The sequence below is a fragment of the Vigna angularis genome, chromosome 4 (genome assembly GCF_016808095.1).
Source record: "Vigna angularis cultivar LongXiaoDou No.4 chromosome 4, ASM1680809v1, whole genome shotgun sequence".
In the NCBI taxonomy this organism is placed as follows: Eukaryota; Viridiplantae; Streptophyta; class Magnoliopsida; order Fabales; family Fabaceae; genus Vigna; species Vigna angularis.
Window position 1 is genome coordinate 30,415,364 of NC_068973.1, and position 22,409 is coordinate 30,437,772.

General features: G+C 32.2%; 1 protein-coding gene and 1 long non-coding RNA gene across 5 annotated transcripts; one reads left to right on the plus strand and one right to left on the minus strand.

The window, feature by feature from the left end:
• Positions 1-3,863: 3,863 nt before the first annotated feature.
• On the minus strand, positions 3,864-7,977 carry LOC108331684 (uncharacterized). 4 transcript variants are annotated; one of them, XR_008248196.1, is made up of 8 exons: positions 7,120-7,976; positions 6,232-6,288; positions 5,408-5,939; positions 5,105-5,197; positions 4,824-4,975; positions 4,347-4,470; positions 4,113-4,173; positions 3,864-4,030 (listed from the first exon to the last, which is right to left on the minus strand). It is a non-coding gene; the product is annotated as an uncharacterized LOC108331684 (long non-coding RNA). The 4 variants fall into 4 exon arrangements; XR_001832420.2 differs by having other exon boundaries at positions 7,072-7,976; XR_001832421.2 differs by having other exon boundaries at positions 5,105-5,200; positions 6,232-7,977.
• A 3,444-nt stretch (positions 7,978-11,421) lies between these two features.
• LOC108331683 (two-component response regulator ORR9) lies at positions 11,422-14,375 on the plus strand. Its single transcript, XM_017566554.2, has 5 exons — positions 11,422-11,894; positions 12,036-12,163; positions 13,174-13,251; positions 13,637-13,704; positions 13,932-14,375. The coding sequence occupies exons 1-5, from the start codon at positions 11,738-11,740 to the stop codon at positions 14,194-14,196; spliced, it is 696 nt and encodes a 231-aa protein (XP_017422043.1). The 5' UTR covers positions 11,422-11,737; the 3' UTR covers positions 14,197-14,375.
• Positions 14,376-22,409: the final 8,034 nt, after the last annotated feature.

A 22,409-nucleotide genomic window follows, 5' to 3' on the forward strand; every position in this document is an offset into this window, starting at 1 on the left:
TTGCATGGGTTCCCCTTAAGGTTTGGTATTTTAGTTCATACTTTGTTACATTTTGTACCATTCCAATGATGTTACTTAACATTTTATAATTATGATGATATATTATAATGTAATAGACAAAATGAGTCATATGAGTGTGGTTACTACATCATGTTTTGGATGATGATCATTATTCGTACACGTTACACCAGTGGATGAGAAACAATAATATTTAGGTTTGAATTTTATTTTCTCTGTAGTTTAGACTTCATATACACTAATTGAAATCATTGTGTTTTATGTAGAGATCCAATATGACTACTCCAATTCTAGAGAAGTCACTTAAACTCGTGAGGAAAATACTAGCTAAATATTTAATTCAACTATATAATAGTATGTAGTAGATATTAGGATATAGTAAATTATAAGTTTATGCTTCTAAGTTGTTTTATGCTTTTGTACATTATTATTAGTTTAAATTTGTACATTGGATTGATTTATGCTTCAAAGTTGATTTATGATTACATTGAATTGATTTAAGCTTCTAAGAAGTTGATTTACGATTACATTGAATGCATTTATGTTTTAATATAATTTTTATTGAAAATATATGCTTCCTGATTATTCTGGCTGTAAAATTATATGCAGGTCTGTTTCTACAGTTGTGAATGTTGCAGAAACAAACATGTTCTTAAAAAAATAGGGGAATACGCCTCAGTTTGACCATAACTGAGGCAGCAAGCCCTCTACAACATCGGTTCATGCCACAACCGAGACATAAAGTTTGGCAAAAAAAAAATAAAAAATACTCTACTACCTCGGTCCAGGTCACAACCGAGGTAGTAGAGGACGACATACTGCCTTGGTTCAAAAAGAACCGAGACATAAAGTCCTTCAAAAAAAATAATAAAAAAACAAAAACGCTACTGCTTCGGTTGCCTAAGAACCGAGGCAAAATTCTACCCTTTTTTGCCTCGGTTCACAACCGAGACAAAAAGGAGTAGACTTTTTGTCTCATCTGTATATGCATCGGTTTAGGAACCGCCGTCTATTAACGAAAATAATCGTTGTTGTTTTCCCTGACTGCACAAGTGTAAGTCATTATACTTAATGACGACATTATAAAGAAATTGTAGAATGTAATGACAACTTATGGATAATATTAAAGTTTAGTCTATTTTTCATAATTAGATTAAAACATAATTAGGTTAGGCCGTAATTAATTATAAAAAATCATGATTGAGAATAGTGGTTTTAATTAAAAAAAATCATAAGAGAACTTATGTTTTAAGTTTAATTGAAGTCTTGTTCACTTCTAACGAATTCAATATAATATTTTGAATAAAAAGTATTATACTCTCTTACAAATTCGGTATTGATGGATTTTTAACTGAATTCGTGCACTTTTTAACGAGTTCAAAACTATTAATTTTAAATTGGTAATAATTTCAGAGTAATTTAATTATGAACTGGAATCGTTATTGTAGGTAACGATTTTAGTGTATTATGAAAATTTTAAAAAATATATAGATTGTATAGAGTCTATACTACAAAAAAAAACATTTATTACCGACGGTCAAAATCCGTCGGAAACGTCAAAAATTCGTCGATAATGGTATTTTTTCGACGGATTACCGACGGACCTAATTCCGTCGGTAATAACGTTGTCGGTAACCGTTACCGACGGCTTTTTATGGCCTTCGGTAATTACCGAAGGATAAATCCGTCGGAAATGGCAAAAAAATCCGTCGGTAATTACCGAAGAAAAAAGCCGTCGGTAAGTCCGTCGGTAATTATCTCGATCTGGTTCATCTTCTTCCTCTTTCCCCTTCGTCTGTTTCCTCAAATTTTTTTTTTATCAAACTTTCTTCATTCCTAAACCAAAACAACAATCCAATTCATTCCAAAACCAAAATCAAAGACTAAACTTAGGTTGTCCAATTGTTTTAGAAACCCTAAAATTTGGAAAATTCCTAAATTATTTTTTGAGCATCCATGGCAGCAGTGACGTTCTCCTAGGCAACGGTGGCGCTCTCCAACGACAGCGGTGGCGCTCTCCCACAGCAGCGGTGACGTTCCGTGTGGTTCATCAATGTGCTTTGGAAACTTGTTGGATGCTGCTTCTCACCATCTTCACGTGTTGGACCATGCCTATTATGCTGCAGGCCGAGACACACTCCTGGCTGTGGTAACAGTAGCTCCATGTGCGTGCAACTTTGCTTCTTCACCGTGCACTCCATTCCTTCTCGGTGGTGGCTCCTCTTGCCTCCAGCCGTGATACATTCAGCGTGTTGTTGCTGGATAGAAGCTGCTGGATCTTGAGCTTCTTCACGTGAGATAGTTTCACCCTTGCCGTGCTGCTGTACCGTGAGAAGGTGAAAAATGCTCTTAAAACGTAGTCTTCTTCGCACAGTGAGAGAGGAAAAATGGGTGGGAATTTTGCCGCTCTTTTTACCGACGGATTTACTGACGAATTTTGATCTTCGGTAATTACCGAAGGCTTTACCGACGGATTTTGGTCGTCGGTAATTACCGAAGGCTTTACCGACAGATTTATCGACGAATTTTGGCCGTCGATAATTACCGAAGATCAAAAGCCGTCGGTAATCACTTTTTTTTTATCCGTCGATAAAATCCGTCGGTAATACATCGTTTACCGACGAACTTGATTCCGTCGGTAATTCCATGTATTTTTGTAAAAAATGAAAAATTAAATTAATTTATTTATTAAAATAAAAATTTTTGGAAAATTTAATTGGTAGTCGTTAATTGTTGAAAGAAAAAAAAATTCATTACGAAATTTTAATAAAAAATAGTTAATCACTTTTTAGGATGGATATTTGGATAACCTCTCAATAAAATATAGTTAATCACTATCAAACCAGGAAGATAAAACCAGTGATGAAAATCCATAACTAAGTTTTCTTAGTCTTTCTCGGGAACAAGTAATGGCAACAAATTTAAGGATGAACATTGGTTGATTTAGCTTTTCCACATATTAAGCACAGATGAACATAAGATTGACTTCCTTATACATTCTACGCTAAAAAAATAGAGCGATAATTCTGGCAAAGGTCCATGACCACCAATAAGGGAACTATGAAACCTGCAAGAGTTGGTTGAATCATTTATGGAAGGAATTACCAATCTCCCCTTAACAATCTGTCATGTAATGTAATTAGGTTTCCAAAGGCTGATCCTTATAACATGCTTATATAATGATTTTTAACTCTAAATATACTTCTTCAGTAGACTTCAATGTATTTATTTATTGAGATTTTTCTTTAGACCAAGCTATTTAAAACGATTAAGAAAGAGAATATGCAATAATATTCTCTTTTATTGCCTTAAAGTCAATGGTAAAATCATACCTCAAACATTTCACGTAACCAACAATTTTGTTAGCTCAAGACTACAAAAAAGAAGGGCATTACCGAAGGCCAAAAGCCCTCGGAAATAGCCCAAAACCGTCGGTAAAAGGTCATTACCGAAGGCTTATCGACGGCCAAAAAGCCCTCGGTAAATCTCTTGTCGCTAACATTTACCGAGGGCTTTTGCCCTTCGGTAATTACCGAGGGCTTTTGCCCTTCGGTAATTACCGAAGGCCACCGAATGGCTAAAGCCTTCGGTAATATTGTTTGTAGCAGTAGGCATTCCTATCAGCTGAGCAGGATGAATCTGGCCATATTTTGATAGCATGCATGGTTGAATCTGACAACGCAATTTGGCATTTATGCATAAAACTGTATATGTCTCCATTTTTCAATGTTGTATACCAATCAAAATCACATATATTTCATTTTCATGTCAATCCACAATAACTTTTATGACTCAATGAAACATAATAAAAATATATCTTGAGATTAAAAGCCATAAAATCATAATACATTTAACATGATTTAGTTACTTTTGCATTTACTCTCAAATAATACAATTTGTTCTCTTCATACATATTAAAATGAAACAAAAATATATGAAAAATTTAGTAAAAAATTACATAAAAGTAATAGACACTCGAACAATTAAAAAAGGAGCAGCTTGAACATGCTTCCTGAAAAGAAAATTAATTAGTATTAGTATAAGAAACAAAGATAAATGTAGATAATCACAACAATGAACAATCTATTACGCACCTGATGTCTCGATGATTTACATATTCTTAACTTTTTTAAGTTGTATAACTCTTCAAGAGTACTGCATTACAGAAAACATCATAAAAAAATGTAACCTCAAACTAATAAAATCTTTTTCAACATCATCCATTACCCACAGTTATAAGGTATCACAGTACTCATCTTTCACATCAAAATTTTCAACACATGCAAGATCAAAATTTTCAACACATACAGTAGTTTTTACATACTAACCTGATGACACTGTAATGTTTTTGCTGTGAAAGATGACATCGTTCATTTGATTAGCATCAGCATCCCTCGATTTTTTATGCATTGAGATAACATACTTGTATACATTTCTAGGATCTCTTCTTCCCTAATTGGTATAAAAAGACATGATTTAAAAGATGGAATAATAGAAAATATTATCTGTATGAATAAGATATCTCTGACACAGTTCACATTTTTAAAAAACATGGTAAGAAAATAATGGCAAACTGGTGTATTACCTTGACAATTTAGGGTTGAAAAATGTTTAGAAAGAAAAAAACTAGAGCTTTCTTGTCATTAGTTCTACCATTGTTTTCTTGTCAAAAAAATTATAAGTTATCTGACTCTTCATATTATGAGTTGGCATTTCATAGTTACATAATATTTTCTCATATCAAAGTAAAGTAAAACTTAAATAAGAATAGAATTGTGAACCCAAAAAGAAAAAGAATCTCTTACAGTGTCACTTCTTTCAATTTTGACGATGTTTTCTGTAGGGTTCCCATGTTTGCTGTGAAGATATCTAAATCTTCTTCTAACTCATCAAGAATATAATTTGGTTTCTTTATACTCGATCTTTCACGAAGCAGATCATCAAAACTGTTCACATTCTGCTATGATTGAATTTTCTCATAAGCAAGCAATTTACATTATGCTATGATAGAAAAGCAGAAACAACACCAGAAAACTTTTTTATTAATCAAGGAAATAAATTAAAATTTTAGGAAGAAGCAACTTACAGTATCAATTGAATAGTTAGAATCATCAATAATATCTTTTCGCTTCCTTTGACGGGAGCTTCTAGGAAGTCGTTCAACCAACCCACCCACATTCTGCTAAGATACAATCTTCTTATAAGCATGCATAAATATATAACTAAACATATAATACCAAGCAAAACTTAAAATATTTTACCAAATAATTCTAAACATCTTTTACATTTATCAACAACTTTACCGCAAAATATCATTACTGATTGAGCAATTCCCACAATGCCTTAAATCATATTAAAATTGCTAACACAAAAATGTGAACTAACTTACAGTATCATTTCCATCAACATCAAATTGCGTTGTCAGATTCAACATGAGGTTGTGGGTCATATGGAGAAGCTAGTAGGCCACTAAAGCATGGCTCAACAAGATGGAATGCAGTATGAGCCTGAAAAGCAAATTATAAGAAAAGAGATTTGCAAACAATATCAGTCCACTAAGATACAATCATACATCAACTTAACAATCTAACAAAAGAAATCTTAAAACAGCAAATCCTAATTTACAAGCTCAAACAGAACCTAGAAAATGAAAAGAATCTAAAATAACTACTAAGAAAACAACAACAGAACAAGAAACTAAAAGAAGGAAGAGAAAATAGGAACAGGAAAAGAAAGAAACCTAAAAGAAGTTCTAACAGAATCAATGAAAGTAAAAGAATCTAAGAAGTATTAACAATCAAAACTAAAAACTAGCTAATTCCTATTAAAAAAACCAAAACAGATATTTCCAAGCCTTTCTGCACTTTCCTCCTCCCAAATAATTGCCTTAGTGTTTTTAGCATTCTTTGCTTCCTTTAATTCTGCACAATAATCAAGTTCAAAGTTAGATTCAAAGTTAGCAAAACAATCTTTTCTTCCTTTGACAATAAAGTGCAGTAACAGATTTCAAACCAACATTAACTCTGTAGAGTTGGATTTAAAGAACAGAACAGAACAACACATAATTGACTCTTGGAATTGATGACACTATGAACATAGGAATGATCTAATACGAAGCAGGAAATGATTTTGAACTTTCTTTGATGTTTTAAGCATGTTAAAAAACAAAGTTTTAAGCATAAAAACAAAATTAAAACAACACTAAAAGCTTACTTGTGATCATTCCCACCCACCAGAGTGGCTCCAAGAGATAATAATACCCACCAAAACCTGCAAAATGGCAAAGAAAACAAAATCATGTATAACCAAATACAAGCAGAACATATGGCAGAAATGATTTCTTCACAAATTTCACAACCACCCCCAAGGCATGTACAAGCAGTGAGTTTTTCATTGTTCAGTTCTAAAGAATTTAAGAACCCAGCAAACTCAAGTTCAAGTTCTAATCCTAAATCAGTACAAGCATTTTCAAAATCAGCCAAATCAACTTTCACATCATCAAAAACTGCATGTCTATCATCGTGAGCATCTAATTCCTCATCAAAAAGTGCATTTAAATATGTGGAATCATCAAAAACACTAGATGCTGGTATATGAACTCTATCAATGGAAAATGCTGAATTTATGATATTAGAATTATCAAAGCAAGGAGTAAAATCAACAACTTCTACAGGCACATCATGCATATGATCAAGCACATTGAAATCAATTTCAAGCTCACACACATCAGCATCAAAATGCATTTCACAGTACTGAATGAGGTTCAGTATTATCACCATCATAATACACATTTTCACTCAATTGAACATTAGCAGTGGTAAATTCAGATATAGGGACAACAACAAAGCTATTACAATCATGAATCATAGCCAACTCCCTAAAACCATCAACTAGCTTTTCAAAATGAGTATCAGTGTAATTATGGTCATAAGGTTCACATACACATTCAGAAATATCAATAGATGCACTCATATAATCATCACTCATCAGAGAATTGGAATTATCAGAATTTAAAGCATAATATGAATCAGTGAAAGAAGGATTAGAGTATACAGAGGTGGTAGGACACTCAATCTCTTGAAATTATGGGGCAACAGCTACCATCAGTGGTGCTTCATTGTTTGTTGCCCCTTTCTCCTCTTCATTTTTCCTTGTCAGCTGATTGATAACAGTCACCATTTGAGCCACTTGGGTGGTCATTTCTTGAACCCGTCGTTGATACTGTCATGCTTCAGACATTGCCGATGCATCTCGGATCACCATCGTGCTCCCCTCCACCTTGAATGTCCCTCGCTGCCGTCGCTCCAGATACGTCATCTTCCCCCGCCACCAATTTTGCAAGAGCAGAAACACGAAAATAGCTGTAGCGCGTCTCGCTACCTCCATCACCATCGCAATGTTATTCACTCCAGATCTACAAGTCTTCGCTAGACAGTGAGACTCTCGTTGCCGCCGCGTTCCGGACATCTCCCACGAACCTCGAAACCTACGTCAACGAACCCAGCCGCAAAACCCCCAAATCGGCGTCAACCAACCCAACCGTAGAACCACCAAACCAACCTCAGAAAACCTAGGCGTAGAACCCCCAAACTGCCATCTTCAATCCCAGCCAAAGAATCCCCAAACCGACCAACCAACCCTCACTTGTCCCAAAATCGCTCAATATTGGAGGGCACAATGGAGGGCACCAGCAGAATAGAGAAGGGAAGGGGGAAGCTTTCAGAGAAGAGAACAAAGGGGAGGGAAATTGGAAAATTTGGGAAAAGTGACGAAGCGTGAAGTTGAGGAAAGTGATGAAACTAGGAACGAAAACCTCAATTTCGAACTTAAATTAGCGAGAATGTTACCGACGGCTTAAAAGCCTTCGGTAATCACCTTAATACCGAGGGCTTCAAGCCTTCGGTAATATGCCGTCTGTAAATCGCCCTTTTCCAGTAGTGAGAATTTGCAAAGCTTGATCAGTTAGAAAGTTCAACATCCCACATTAATATGTATTTCTGGCATTTAAACTTTACTTTTCAACTTTTGTTTTTAATTAATATGTATTTGGTATCTTACTTTGATAAATTTAGTTTGACATGTGATATGATATATTAGGTTGAACTATGATACAGAACTACAAATAATCAAATTTGACTTGTTGTCGACTTCAACGTTAGCAAGGAATGTTTTTATCGATAAATTTTGTATAAAAGCAATTAATAAACAGATTAATTACCCAGTAATTTTTGATAATTAAATTCATGTCATTTAGTATATGTATAGATGAATAACTTGACCCATCATGGGTTCGAGTTAGGTTGGTTTGGAAAAAAATAAAACTTTTTATATGGGTCAATTTTCAATTCAACTCATTTAGAATTCAGTTCACTTGAGTTGAACCCGTGATGAGTTGGGTTGACTCACCAACCTGCCTAGTTTAATTTAATTATTTATTATTTTGTGTTTCAATATTATTTGGTAACATTTTTTTATTGTATTGTAAATCTGAATAAAGAAAAATATGTTTCAAGAGAACAACATATTATAAATTTATCCACTTAAGACTTTAATCTTATAAATGGATGAGTGACACAAAAAGCCTAGTTTAATTTAATTATTTATTATTTTGTGTTTCAATATTATTTGGTAACATTTTTTTATTGTATTGTAAATCTGAATAAAAAAAAATATGTTTCAAGAGAACAACATATTATAAATTTATCCACTTAAGACTTTAATCTTATAAATGGATGAGTGACACAAAAATTATTAATATTATAAAATTCAGAGTTTAAAAATAAATTAAATAAAAAAAACATTAAAAAATGTCTAAACAATATTTAAAAGGTTTAATTATGTATGTGATCCCTCAACTAAATCATTCACTTTTCTGTCTTAATTGAGTTCTTATTTGTTAAAAATTAAACAATTAAGTCTTTGTTATTAGTTTGGTATCATTCACGCTTAAGCCATTTGAACATTTGAATTGCATTGTGCCATATCCACCTAAAAAATTAACTACAATTGTTTTCACCAAAATCACTTCTCTTAGGAACTTAATTACTGATTCAGTGGTTATATAGCCTTTAATACAAGTAACAACAAATACTTTCACCTCTTAATTAATAACAATCAATAATATAATTTGATAAAACAAATAATCGTCCTAAAAATGCACTAGTAAAACATTTTAGTAAGAGTTATTGAATTTTATGAAGAATTAACCTCCTGATACATTTTTAATTGTAATGCAGCGCACATAGGAAAAATAAGGGTTGACCATTAGTCAACCAAAATTATTTTAATTTTATCATCATAAAAATAAATATATTACGTTAAAGTTAAGCATAGATATGGATTGATTGAGTCATGGATACATAAATCATTTTGTCGCCTTTATCGAGTGATGAAAACATTATAAGCATGAGATTCGTTTTTAATTTTACCCAAGCAAAAAAGTGCATTATTATTTTTAGTGTAAGAAGGCTTGAAACTCTACAATTAAGGTAGCTGCAGGACATAAAACATTTAAATAATTTAAATCCTGATTTATGATGAAGGAATATATATTATATATTATATGATATATTATATGCATGATGGTTGTAGATGAATTTGTGGTTGCATGGTTTGGTTTTTTGGGGTTTTGCTGAGAGAGTAAATTGATTATTTTGTGTGGCGTGTGTTGCAAAAACAGAGAGTCCTTTGGAAACACGCTATGGGATTGTCTAAAATATTAAAGCAATAAAAAAAAAAGGGAAAAGAGAAGAAAAAAAAAAGGAGAAGTAGAATTGGGGGAGGTAAGGTGAGAAGAGGTAAAATGATTGAGGATGACAGTGATGTGATCTGACGGTTCATGAGGCACCACGTTAGAAGGGTGTCCCAATGTCAGAAGATAATTAGGTCTACACTTGAAAGGAAGGAACACGTGGCAGACAAGAATTGGGTCCCACACTCAAGTGTGAAAAAGGGGTTTTGAACAAACTGACTGAGCCCTAAAGGAAAAACTTTCTGCTTTGGACACCCTCGATGGGAACAGATTCCAAATATTGGGAAATCTATATCACAAGAGAGGAATGGGTTTGGGATCCACAAAAGATTATATTTGCTTGGACCCACCCAAGATTTCAAATTTTGCCAACTGGACCCCATTTTGGTCCCAACTCCCCCACCCTTATACTTATCTCTTCGTCCCTTTACCATTTACTCTTCAAACATTAATGCTAACCTTTGTGTAAATGTATTACGCATTATTTCACATTCTCCCTCTTTTATTTTTCAGTTCTTAGGTTGCGCTTTCACATATCACATACAAATAATAATAATTTATCAGTTAAATTTAAAAAATCATGTTAAAATTATACATTATTATTTATTAAATTTATCATATCATGTATTGAATTTTTAGTAATTTTCCTCGTTTCTTTACCCAAACTCCACAATATTTACTCTTGGGGGGCGATGTCAACATTGCGTCCAATTTCAGGTAAGCAAACATCTATTTTCTGATATTCGGTGGGATTTCATAAAGATCTTGTTATTGTTGTTTGCGTAAATTTGGGTACTTGGCAGTTAACCATATTAATTAAGATTAGATTATCATACCAGTAAGGCATTGAAAAGATGAAACATCACAATAATCACCTAGGAGTTCAAACAATCTTAATTGACCGAGTTAATTTCATGTACCTTGTTTATTCGATTTTTTTCGTGCCCGACAGAATGAGTTTGTCATGTAGGAGGAGTTGATGGGTTTTCGCATGTGAGAGGATATTTAACATCAAAATTACAATTTCTCCACATTTTATAAGACGCACAGAAATTTTTGAACTTCACAGTAAAAGAAGAGGTTAATGACCCAAAATGAGTGGAAATTTTTTTATTAACTTTAGTTTATGGGAACTTCTCTTTTTTGCAAGAAAATGATAGCAAAGGATCCTATTTAATTAGGGGTCACATCCTACATTCCATAGCGAAATGTTTGGCTAAAGTAAAATAGGGTGATGTAAGATTATCCGTTAGTTGGAGAAAAGTCTCCGAAATTATCTTACCCAATGCATCATGCACTTTATGAGTAACACAAAACACTGTATTTTACGATGAGAAAGTAAACAAAAGTGGGTGGAGAAGCAAGAATATTAGAATAAGGTAAAAGGGAACAAAATAAACCCCACTCATTGGCCTTGGAAAATTAATAAATGTAGTTGAGAAAATTAATAAGAAAGTAAAAGCGGTTTAATTAGTTAGGAAAGAAGGGTTGGTTTAATTTTGAAAGGCAATGGTATCCTGACCCAAAATTTCAACCTTGTTTCCATCATCATGATGACCGAATGGGAACAAAGATCTTGGGTTTTTCCTCAGCAATCAAATAAAATCTAATTGAAAGGGGAAAGAGAGAGAAAGCTTATGTATGTGTGGTGGTTGTACCAAAGTGGTAGAGAGAATCTAGGGAGAAGATCTCACCATGAAGAAGCTAAGCGCACACAAAAACAACACCACATCCATGCCACTGTGCCACCACAGTTTTTTCTCTCATGCACCCACTCATACCAAAACAAAAAAATAAATCAAAAATCAAAACAAAAAGCTACCAGGGATAATTACATTCCACCTCTTCTTCCCATTCTCTCTCTCTCTCTCTCTCTCTCTCCCTGAATTACTGATACATTTTAAACCAGCTATATATATTGCAAGTAAACATATAGATAGTGTTCAGAAGCTTATTCTCAACCCTGATATGGAGTTTGTGGATAACAGAAAACTACAGTTACAACAACAACAACTGCAAAAACAGCCGCAACCGCAGGAGCAACATTTTCATGTGTTGGCAGTGGACGACAGTGTCATAGATAGGAAGCTTTTGGAGAGGCTCCTAAGAGGTTCTTCATGCAAAGGTTCCTACAATATGTACCCTTTTTCTTTTTTTCTCTTTTAATTCTTCCCTACCGTTCTAATGTTGCTACCATTACCCTCTTATTTCTCAGGTTGAGTGTTGCTAATTTGGTTTATGGTTGTGTTAATTATTTGTTAAGCAGTCACCTGCGTGGACTCCGGAGACAAGGCTTTGAAATATCTCGGGTTGGTTGATGACCTTCATGATACTACTTCTTCAACCTCTTTAGAATCATCATCTCCTCCTCCACCTCAACCATTGCAGCAAGAGGTAATAATAATCTCAGTCTGTTCTTTTCTTTGTTTATCTTGTGTACTACATTTGAGCCAGTCCATTGATTTGAGTTGTAATTTCATTCCATGGACATTTTTCTTTCCCCTCAGAGAAAGTATGTTCTTTCTTAATTCGCTTACAAAACTAGTTTTCAAAACAAGCCACAACTTCTAAATGGCTTCCATTTTTCGCTGTAATGCAGCATTAGTTATTCCTTTCATGTTTTCTTCCACTTAAGTAACAGCATTCAATTGCCAGAATAAATTATCATAAGTAATGTATAATAGGGCATAAGATGAGCTGTGGGGATATATTAATTTTCTCTCGAAAAATTACCTTCAAAAGGTACACGTATATAGTGATTAAGCAGGAGGAAGTTTCTGAAATTGTTATTAATGTAAATAACATTGAGTTCTGTGGAATCACGTAAAGGGCGAGTTTATTAGGACGGCTAAGACTAATCTCAAGAGTCATAAAAAGTGACTTTCTTTTTCTCTTTCACCACCATTGCATAAGATCGCGCATGCATATTATGTATCCATTTGCATAAGATAACAAAATATTATTACCTTTGTTCTGCATAATTGTTTGTGGTAGTTTTCTTGAAGATCCGAGGGCATTGTAATCCCATAAGCATGGCATGAAAAATAATACAATTTGTGGAAAAAGTTAAGAGCTTTTTATTGCGTGTACGTAGGCGTAATTGTTGTTTTGATGCACGAATGGCACGCTCCCAGAATCGTATCTACTGTTGTCTACATCAGTTGTTTTTATTTTCTTTTGTTTAAGTTAAGGGTGTCTTTTGGAAAAGAAAAACGGGTACAAAAAGGTTTGGGCAAAGACCATTGAATATGGTTTTTGGTACTTAGCTAGCTAGGTAGGTGATCGTGGTCATTTCTCTCTTTAATTTTTGGTGACAGTAATACGTATGTGTAGTGGGGTGAGAGATATTCCATATTAATAGCAAACAGTAACCTGTACTTTCTGTTGCATCTTTTGAATTTCAGGGAATCAAAGTGAATTTGATCATGACAGACTATTGCATGCCTGGGATGAGTGGCTATGATTTACTCAAACGAGTCAAGGTCAACACACAACTCTTATTCCCCGACACCTTCCCGAAATTCCCTCTGTCTTTTTTAGCTTCAATAGCATGTACTCACACTCTCTAAAAGATTCCAAACATTCCCTTCTCCTTCAATCAACACTTACAATAATTTTTAATCCCATCATAAATATTTCCAATTCACATTGCTTCTTCAACTTGCTCATCTTTTTATTCACCATTGCATACAGATATAGCCAGTGTGTGATAATGTAGTTTTCAGTAAAAAGAAAGATAAAAGAAAAAGGAAAAGTTACAGATCTCAGGATCTAAGTTTGCTTTCACTCTTTTTTTCCCTTTTCTTTAATTTGGTCCTTCTTTTTGTTTTCCTTTCTTTCTTGTTTTGACATTGCTTACCGCTGCAGGGATCTTCTTGGAAAGATGTTCCCGTCGTGATTATGTCATCAGAAAATGTACCTTCCAGAATCAGCATGTGAGTTTTCTTGCTTCATTTGTGGAATTTGAGTTAACTCTTCTTTGCAATTTTTAAAACTGATCTTTTTAGATTTACCATAATTAGCTGCACTGCAGTCCTTAAAAAACATCACTTTGTGACATTAAAACACACCCAATGCATCAAGGAAACGGATTTTTTTTTTGTCACTGATACTAATGGCATAATAGTTTATGTAATTGAGAAATTTATGACATTGTTGATAGGTGCTTGGAAGGAGGGGCAGAAGAGTTTCTGCTGAAGCCTCTTCAGTTATCAGATTTGGACAAGCTTCAGTCATACTTTCTGAAATCCCTTGAAAACTCTTGTGAAAAAGAATCTGCTAACAGTTGCATAGATTCGGAGAATGAGAATGTCATCATTAACATTAGTAACCATAACAGTAACAGTATTAGCAAAAGGAAGGCCATATCTCCGGACTCTCATCAGGAGAGATCAAGACCCAAAATGAAGGAGTTGGCTGTGGTGTAAGAAAACAACACTACAGAGAGTGTTTGGTGCATACCTGTTATATAGTTTATGACTATGATTATAATTATGGCTATCTCCTCAAATCTAAGAGCTTAATGAATTCCCAGTGAGTGTTAATGTCATTATTCACAATTAATTATCATTTACCTCTTTTTCAAATCATTTTAATTATTATTTCATTTCCTCGTGTGGATATATATATATATATATATATATATATAAATAAAAGTGTAAATTTTATAAAATTGAGTTTGAGTTAAAATTCATTTCTTAATATAATATAGGTTAAAAGTTATGTTAATAAAAGTTGTTTGTTGGGTTGGTTTTATTTATTATTATATAATTGTTGGATCATTTATTAATATCTAATCGCGTATCAAAACGTATATAATGTATATATTTTTAATAAAAGGAGGTATGTTAAAAATTATACATTATTTATTGATCAATTTATAGTATATAAATGATTGTAAACTTCATTTTAAAAACGCTTATCGGATTTATAAGATTAAAGTAATGTATATTACACTTAAAACATACCACTTTCCAATTTAATCACTTTCAAACAATTTTGACTGACCAGAAGGAACATTTTGCATGGCTCTTTAACTCCCTTATAAGTTATATAACTAGTGAAATCTCTAACTTACATCTTCGTGTTGAAGAAGGAATAGTTGAAGCATAAATTAGTCCGTAGATCATATCATAAGTGATTTAGTTCTATTTGGCAAAATTATAGTTTATAAGATAAAGGAAATGAAACACAAGTGAGTGGCTGAGTGGGGTCTTTGAAAATCCTTGTGTCTACTGCATAAACTAAGCTCTTGATTACAAGTTAAAGGCTCTTGCTTTGGACATACGCAATAGACGGTAAAACTGATCTAGTTTGCAGGCAAAGAGAAAAATCAGTGTTTACACTGACAAAATGGTGTGTGTGGGGTATTTCATGAACCACGTGCTTTCCACTGTTTTTCTTTTCTGAGTTGCAATGCATGTATCATCAACTTTTTCTTAATGCTGTTGTACGCTGAAACAAATCATAGGCTTTTACCATGGGATGCTGTTTATTACTTTTATTTTGTAAGGTTTGTCTACAAATAATATAATGTTACTTTTTCGAACTAGATTTGAAATACTGATGGGACATTTTCATGCGTAAAATATATCTCAGTTTTCTTTGTTATTCAACAAGGTCTGAATGTACAATAATCACATAAAGTCGTCACTGTAAAACGAACTTATATAAGACGATGAATTGACACGATCTTTTTATAATTTCCTGATAAAAATGCAGTTTACCAATTTAACATACCATCTCAGAGGACTTACTCCAGAGGACTAATATTACGTCTTTCATTTATGAATCATGATGTTCTCAATTATTACAAATTAAATACTTTAATTATTATAAAATATAGCATAGTAATTTCTTGACTCTTGTTTTCATAATGCAATAATCACTACCACTCTCAATAATTAATAACTCTTAAATTTAAGTTTATTCCTACAAAATTATTCCAAAAACTAAAATTTTGTCTTACTTCATCTTTCTTCTTGCATTAACCCAGATCAAACTTGCTCCTTTCAGTAATAGTAACAATTGGTTTCATGGTCGACTTATTTTTAACTGTGCACATTATCTCCTATGATCATCTTGATATTCACTCCAACATTCCTACATGATTCAACTGCTGCCTCAACTACTGTCCTACAAGGTCTTTCAATCCAAGTATTCCCAACAGTGACGGTTGTTCACTTTCACCACGTAGAGATTTCTAGAACTTCATTTTTGGGATTTGGTAATCCTCATCCTTCGCCGGGAATGAAGAAACGTCTTCAACTTCAATATGTGAAGATTGATAAACAAAAACAGAAACATCCCTCAATTGAGTCCATTTCCACTTTCAAATTGTGCTTATAAGGATCGAGAATGACTTTAGGGTCCCCTAATAAGTGACGGTTCAATCACATGATTTTTCACCCCACTATAAACCTTCACATCATCATCCCCAGAAGACAACATAGGACCACCACCAACAACCTCAGATGAACACTTCTTCACTGCTACGATCTCCTACTTCAACGTTTCAGTTACCGCACGTGATTCTTGGTTTCGTCCTTGTCCACGACCATGCCAGTTTTGATGACCGATTTGCTCTTTATCATCTTCATCATCACTTCTACTATCACTTTGGCCACGACCTCTAGAATCACCTTTTAGGACAAAATAAGTCTTCCATGTCTCCCACTAAACATCAAAATATAAAAAAAAATCAACTTTAAAAATGATTGGTAACATTTTTGTAAATAGATATTCAATTTCAACGTCAAAATTTATTCTTTTCCAACACATATGGTAATTAGATGTCGAAATTCTCAATTTCCAAAGTCATATCAGATAAATTTCATGAAAATGTTTGGCGCGAACGTGAAAATGTACCCACATATGACTTTGAATGCCCCAGTTTTAGACATCAAAGAGGTATAATATGCCGTATTTTGGAGTTCTTTTACGTTATATACATTGTAATTATTTACTAAAAGCAACACCGCCACACTATTTCTTCGTGATTTCACTTTTGCCTGAACTATGGACTTCATTCACGTGCGAGGAAGAACAAAGGTAAATTTTGTGTAATTTTCCTTAACAAAAGTGTTTATGTTGTCTTTGTTTGGATATTTCTTTAGTTTTTGTCAATTGATATTGATTTTTCGTTTAACATTGATGTCCTGGAGTTCAAACATCCACTACTTTCAGGGAAACGAACTGCTTCGTTCACGAGTACAAGGAAGAACAAATGTCAATTTTGTGTTATTTACCTTAAATGTATGTGTTTTCACTACCTTGATTACCTTTTTGTTTGTGTTTTTGATGGATTCATTTTGTGTTACCTTGATTACCTTTTTGTTTGTGTTTTTGATGGATTCATTTTGTGTTTTCGTGCTTCGTTGAAGCTCCACCAACGACCACCATAGGTGTGTTCTCTTTTCTCCCTCACTAACAACAACGCTTTATTTCGAAAGTGAATCCACCTTCAAGGTTACTTTTAGGTTTTTGATAAACTTTCATTTTTTGATATTGGTATTGTTAAACTTGTTTGTTGTATATGGTATTGGTTATATTTTGTCTAGTTTCCTAGTCATATAAAGACCATATACATCCAAATATAGAGTAAAACTGAGAGTATATTCAGAAAAACTCCAAATAACCTGAAAATTTGTGCAAAACACCAAAAAATCATGAAAAACTCTCACAAAAAATTTTAGATCAAAATTCAAAGTCTAAGTACGTGGAATATTTTTGCAAAGTTTGAAAAAAAGAAGGAAAAACACAAAATAAATTAACGAAAAATAGAAAATGGTCTTTTTTTCTTAAATCTAGAATGAATGCCTTGGAAATTTTTTTCTATCTAAAATCAATATATAATAATGTCAAATCCAACATAAAGCAAAAATTATGGTTGTTTAACAATATGCAACGATTTACTTTCCATATAATTTTTAAACTTCATTAGACCCAAAATAAGAGCTCTAATGTTTTTTCTTTCTAAAATAAAGGTTATAAGGAATAGTAAAAAAAAATCAACACCATTCACAAGTATAACTATCAAAACTAAAAATCACACATAAATAGTCAATATACACTACTCATTATAACACCATTCACTACTATATATTTAAATAAAAGAAAGACTTTATATTTAAATGTGTATGAGTGATCCATTTTATTTTTAATCTTATTTTATGTCAATTCATAATCTATTATCATCATTATTTTAAAAGGATAATATTATTGTAGCTAAAGTTAGATAATTCAATTTAAAATCATGACAACAAGATGGAAAAGTTCGATGAGAATAATTTCTTGTTACTGATATTGAAAATATTTTTTTTTTCTAAAGAGACAATTGTGAATATACAACTGAAGAAAGATATATGAACATCATATAACAAAAGTGGAATGAAATTAATTATGATGCTATCATAAATGTAAACTTAGTAATGGTAAATACAATTTTGTCTTAAAACAATATTATGAAGGAAACTTGGGATATTCTCGCAAAATTGTATGAGATTAGTTCACTTCATATAAAATATTCTTGAAGAAAAAATTATACAATTTTTGAATTAGTTAGCCTCATAGACCATATTAAAAAATTTGAATACCTGATTTTCTTTGTTGCTTTTAATGGTAGGTTTCGATATCTTTAAGAATAAATGTTGTATCATTAATTCATCATCACTATTTTGCACTTTGAGGGTGTTTCTAAAGTTATTATTAAAGAAGAATCCGAATAAGGTAGATATGGTGGAAAACATGAAGCAAATGGAAACATTAACAAGGTAGATCAATAACAACTCTAACTCTACTGATAGTCAAAATTATGGTAGATCAAAGTCTCGAAGATAAAAGAATCTCAAGTGCACATAAAGAAAGATTGTTTGTGTAAGAAGAATGGAAGAACTTTGAAACATTAACCTTGTAAGGTTGTGTTTTAAGTTCCTTAAAAGATGAACATATTTTTGTTTACTGAAATAGTAATTACCTTTAATAACAAAAAACAATTTTATGATGGGTGGATAATAGATTTAGACGCAACATGACACATGATTCTATATTATAGTTGTTTTTACCCTTATATGTGTTCAAATAAAATGATCATATATGAGAGACGGGTGGATTTTTTATTGTTAAAATAGAAAAAAAATGTATGACAATTCTATACATTGTGTAAGGGGTATGACATATGAATAACTTGAAAAAGAACATATTGTTCATTAGATAAGTAGATGACTTCATGTTAAGATCTATACATTAAATGTGGAATCTTAAAAGACAGTGTATAAAAATTAATGAATTATTTGATTTTTTTAAAAACTAATATACTTTATATATTTAGCTTCCCAAAATTTTTATATGGTTTTCGCATCTGCAAAATATTTTTTGAAGATCTACCACTTATCGTGACATATTTGTATGTGCTTTTAGAGATATGTTGTCATAAACAAATGTATCGATTGCAACAATAAATCAAGAAGAAGGGTTGATGATATTATATCACAACATTGGTTGTATGCCAAAGTGAATTCTATAAATTCTTGCAAAAGGTAATCTCTTATCAAGGTTCATATAAGTTGTTTTTATCTTTTTACGAGCACTATATTATAAGCATTTAACAAAGATTGTAGTTTGCTAGAATGATTACTAAAAACAAACATACATTCAACTTCATTCTTTTTTATGTGTGAAAATCATCAATATTATCCTTTAACATAGCAAAATATTTTGTCACCAAATTGGTATGGCAAAACAAATAAACACTCTCTTTTGGATAGAACAAAAAGTATACTCAGGATAATAAAAATGACTAATCAAGCAAGTTTTCTTATACACATTATTAGACCACTAAAAGGGGACATAGTTAAAAAAAATTACAAAACAAAACATTCCATTAATATTACTAATTGAAACAAATGGATAAATTAGATTATTAGCTTTTGGATGATTTTTTTAAGAAAATTCGTACTTAATTTCTATCATGTTATAATATTTTTCCTAGAAAAAATATCCCATTTTTTTCCTTAAAATATAAACATATCGATTGATAAGTGTACTATATGATGTGGAAGACCGACCGTAAGTGGTCAGCACGTTCAATAGGAAGGAACTGATCAACAGACATTCAGTGGCATTAATGGGTAATAAAGGTGAGTAATTATTACATCACGCGTATTGCATTTGTGGCTAATCAGCGAGTGATATTAGGCAGATTATGCTGGATATAAGGAAATTAGCAAATGATGAGACACAAAATATATCGCATTAAATGGCATTCAAAGACAGTCAATGGGCTGGACAATTACAAAGCCTATAAATACAGAACTAATGACCAGGTAAAGTCTGATTTTCTGAGATAGATAAAAAAACCTTGGAGGACACCTCACTGACTTGAGCGTCGGAGTGTTTTCTTGCAGGTCACCTTGCTAAGCCGATTGGAGAAGAAGAGTTGAGTCATTCGTTGCACACTTTGGTAGAAAGGAAGCGCGTGGAGCGGAGACCTTGGACCCCATTTCAACATAAACAATAAGTTTTAGAATAATTTTGTCATGTAAATGACTAATTGAAATACTTTTAATCATTCATTTTAGTAAATTCTTAACAAAAGTTTATACTAGATAAGTATCATGGTAAAGAACATTTTCACTCCTAGGTGACTTTTGTCTGTAAGACACAGTAGAATTACACTTACATATATGAAAATGAGTCATTGAATAGTTAATCATTATGCATCAAAATCTCTAGTGCAAAAAAAATATAAATCTTCCATGTTAATAATCACAATAAAACAACAATAAAAAGTCCATAAAACCTAAATTAGTCACAAAAAATAAGTCCAATTCATATAAATCTTCCATGTTAGAAGAAACCGACATAGTGGATAAACCAACAATACCCACAAAAATAAAAGCTAAAACCATAGATTTTACTTTATCAACGTATGTAGCAATGATCTCATATCCAAGCAAGACTCCACACCCCAAAACACAAACACAAAACCACCACCATTGCTTTTCCTCCACCTCTACTATCAACACAAACTAAACTAAACTTTGACTCTCAAATCTCCACATTAAACCTTAAAAAAGCATAGAAAAATAGAAAATCAAAAGAATAAAAATATTCTCTCTATTTTAATTTTTTTTTCTTCAAAATGAAAACCTTTTTTTTAAGAAGTGTATTTTTTTAGCCTCATGCTCTCAAATTTAATAACACTAGCAGAAAGAAAAAGGAAAAGTGATTAAGACTTTAAGTTTACAAGAGTAGTTTGTTAGTAAAATTATTAGCATAAGTTTGCATTGGTTGTTAAACCATGGTGATTAGTGTCTCACTCATATTGGCCCCAATGTTTATGAGACACACTAATGTTTAAATGGAATAAGTAAAGTAAATGTTACTTTATTAAAATATAAGACAAATATGTCATTTAATAAAGAAACATAAGGAAAGAAATGTTTTTCATTTAAAATATAAGATAAGTGAATGTTTATTTTAATACGAGAGGGGTGTATGTAAAGCTAAGTATACAAACAGGTCATCCCCGTTTAAATTTACACTCGCATAAATTAATACTACGAAAAATAAATTTGTCTGTTTAACTTGCATTTTAAATGAATTTAATGTTTGCAAATTTCACCCATCCTGCCAAAAAAGCTATCTATGTAGTCCATTGTAAATTTCACCATGCGAGTTCTTTTCATGCATGTTATTGTTAGGTTTTCAAAATTTTCAATTTTACTGCTCTGATTTGCACATTTCAACTTTATATTTTATAACTTTATATTTTATAACTTTTATATATTTTGACATCAAGTTAATTACAAACGACGTTATTTTTATAAAAAAAACATGTAATAGAATGGTATGTGTTCTGGCGACCGATCGGCTGTCAGACAAACTAATCAATAAAGATAAATATCATTAATGGCCAATTAATACGTTTAATGACCATATTAAATGCGAATATACGCTATTTATGAATGATTGACAGGTCATATTGCACAAGAATATGATATTAATGGACAATTAGCAGGTATATTAGCAAGTATTATTGGATTTATTGTCATATCAAATATGAATTAATGAGCTTGATTGCCATAAGCCTTATAAATATAGGGTTAAGGCTCAGGTAAAGACATCCTTTACTATCCTAATAAAATATAGACTTCTTTATGAAATATATCTGACGTTGAGTGTCAGGTCAACAACTTAGGATTGAAGATGAAAAGAGAGCAGAACAAGGAAGAACAACCGACCATCGGACCAATTCAACCGAAACAGTATGATTTTTGAAAAAGGGTTAACCCTATTACATATTTAAGAAAGTGTAAAAATTGAAAATGAGAATAAAAATTGAATGGTGAAATTTATTAAACAATGATAAATGGGTACTTAAAAAGTGGTAATAATGTTCTGGTTAGTTTAGGCTGGTTGATATATATTCTATTCTTTTTCTATCAGGATTTATCCTTGGAAGCATTTTGCTAAATTTTTAACCTTGAATTCCACCTTAGTAAACATATTTTATGACACTTATACATAATATTTATAAAAAAGTAAAAAAATAGAAGCTCACATATATATAAATGATTCTCGAGAAGAAGTCCGCCACTCGCAGGCCTTCTTTAGTCGGGAGGACATGTAAATTCTTTTA

Bases quoted from the DNA above. Each gene is read 5' to 3' on its own strand.
- LOC108331683 (XM_017566554.2), top strand. From the start codon at position 11,738: ATGGAGTTTGTGGATAACAGAAAACTACAGTTACAACAACAACAACTG. The intron at 11,895-12,035 runs GTTCCTACAATA...TTTGTTAAGCAG, and splicing joins AAGAGGTTCTTCATGCAAAG to TCACCTGCGTGGACTCCGGA. The intron at 12,164-13,173 runs GTAATAATAATC...TTTGAATTTCAG, and splicing joins CTCAACCATTGCAGCAAGAG to GGAATCAAAGTGAATTTGAT.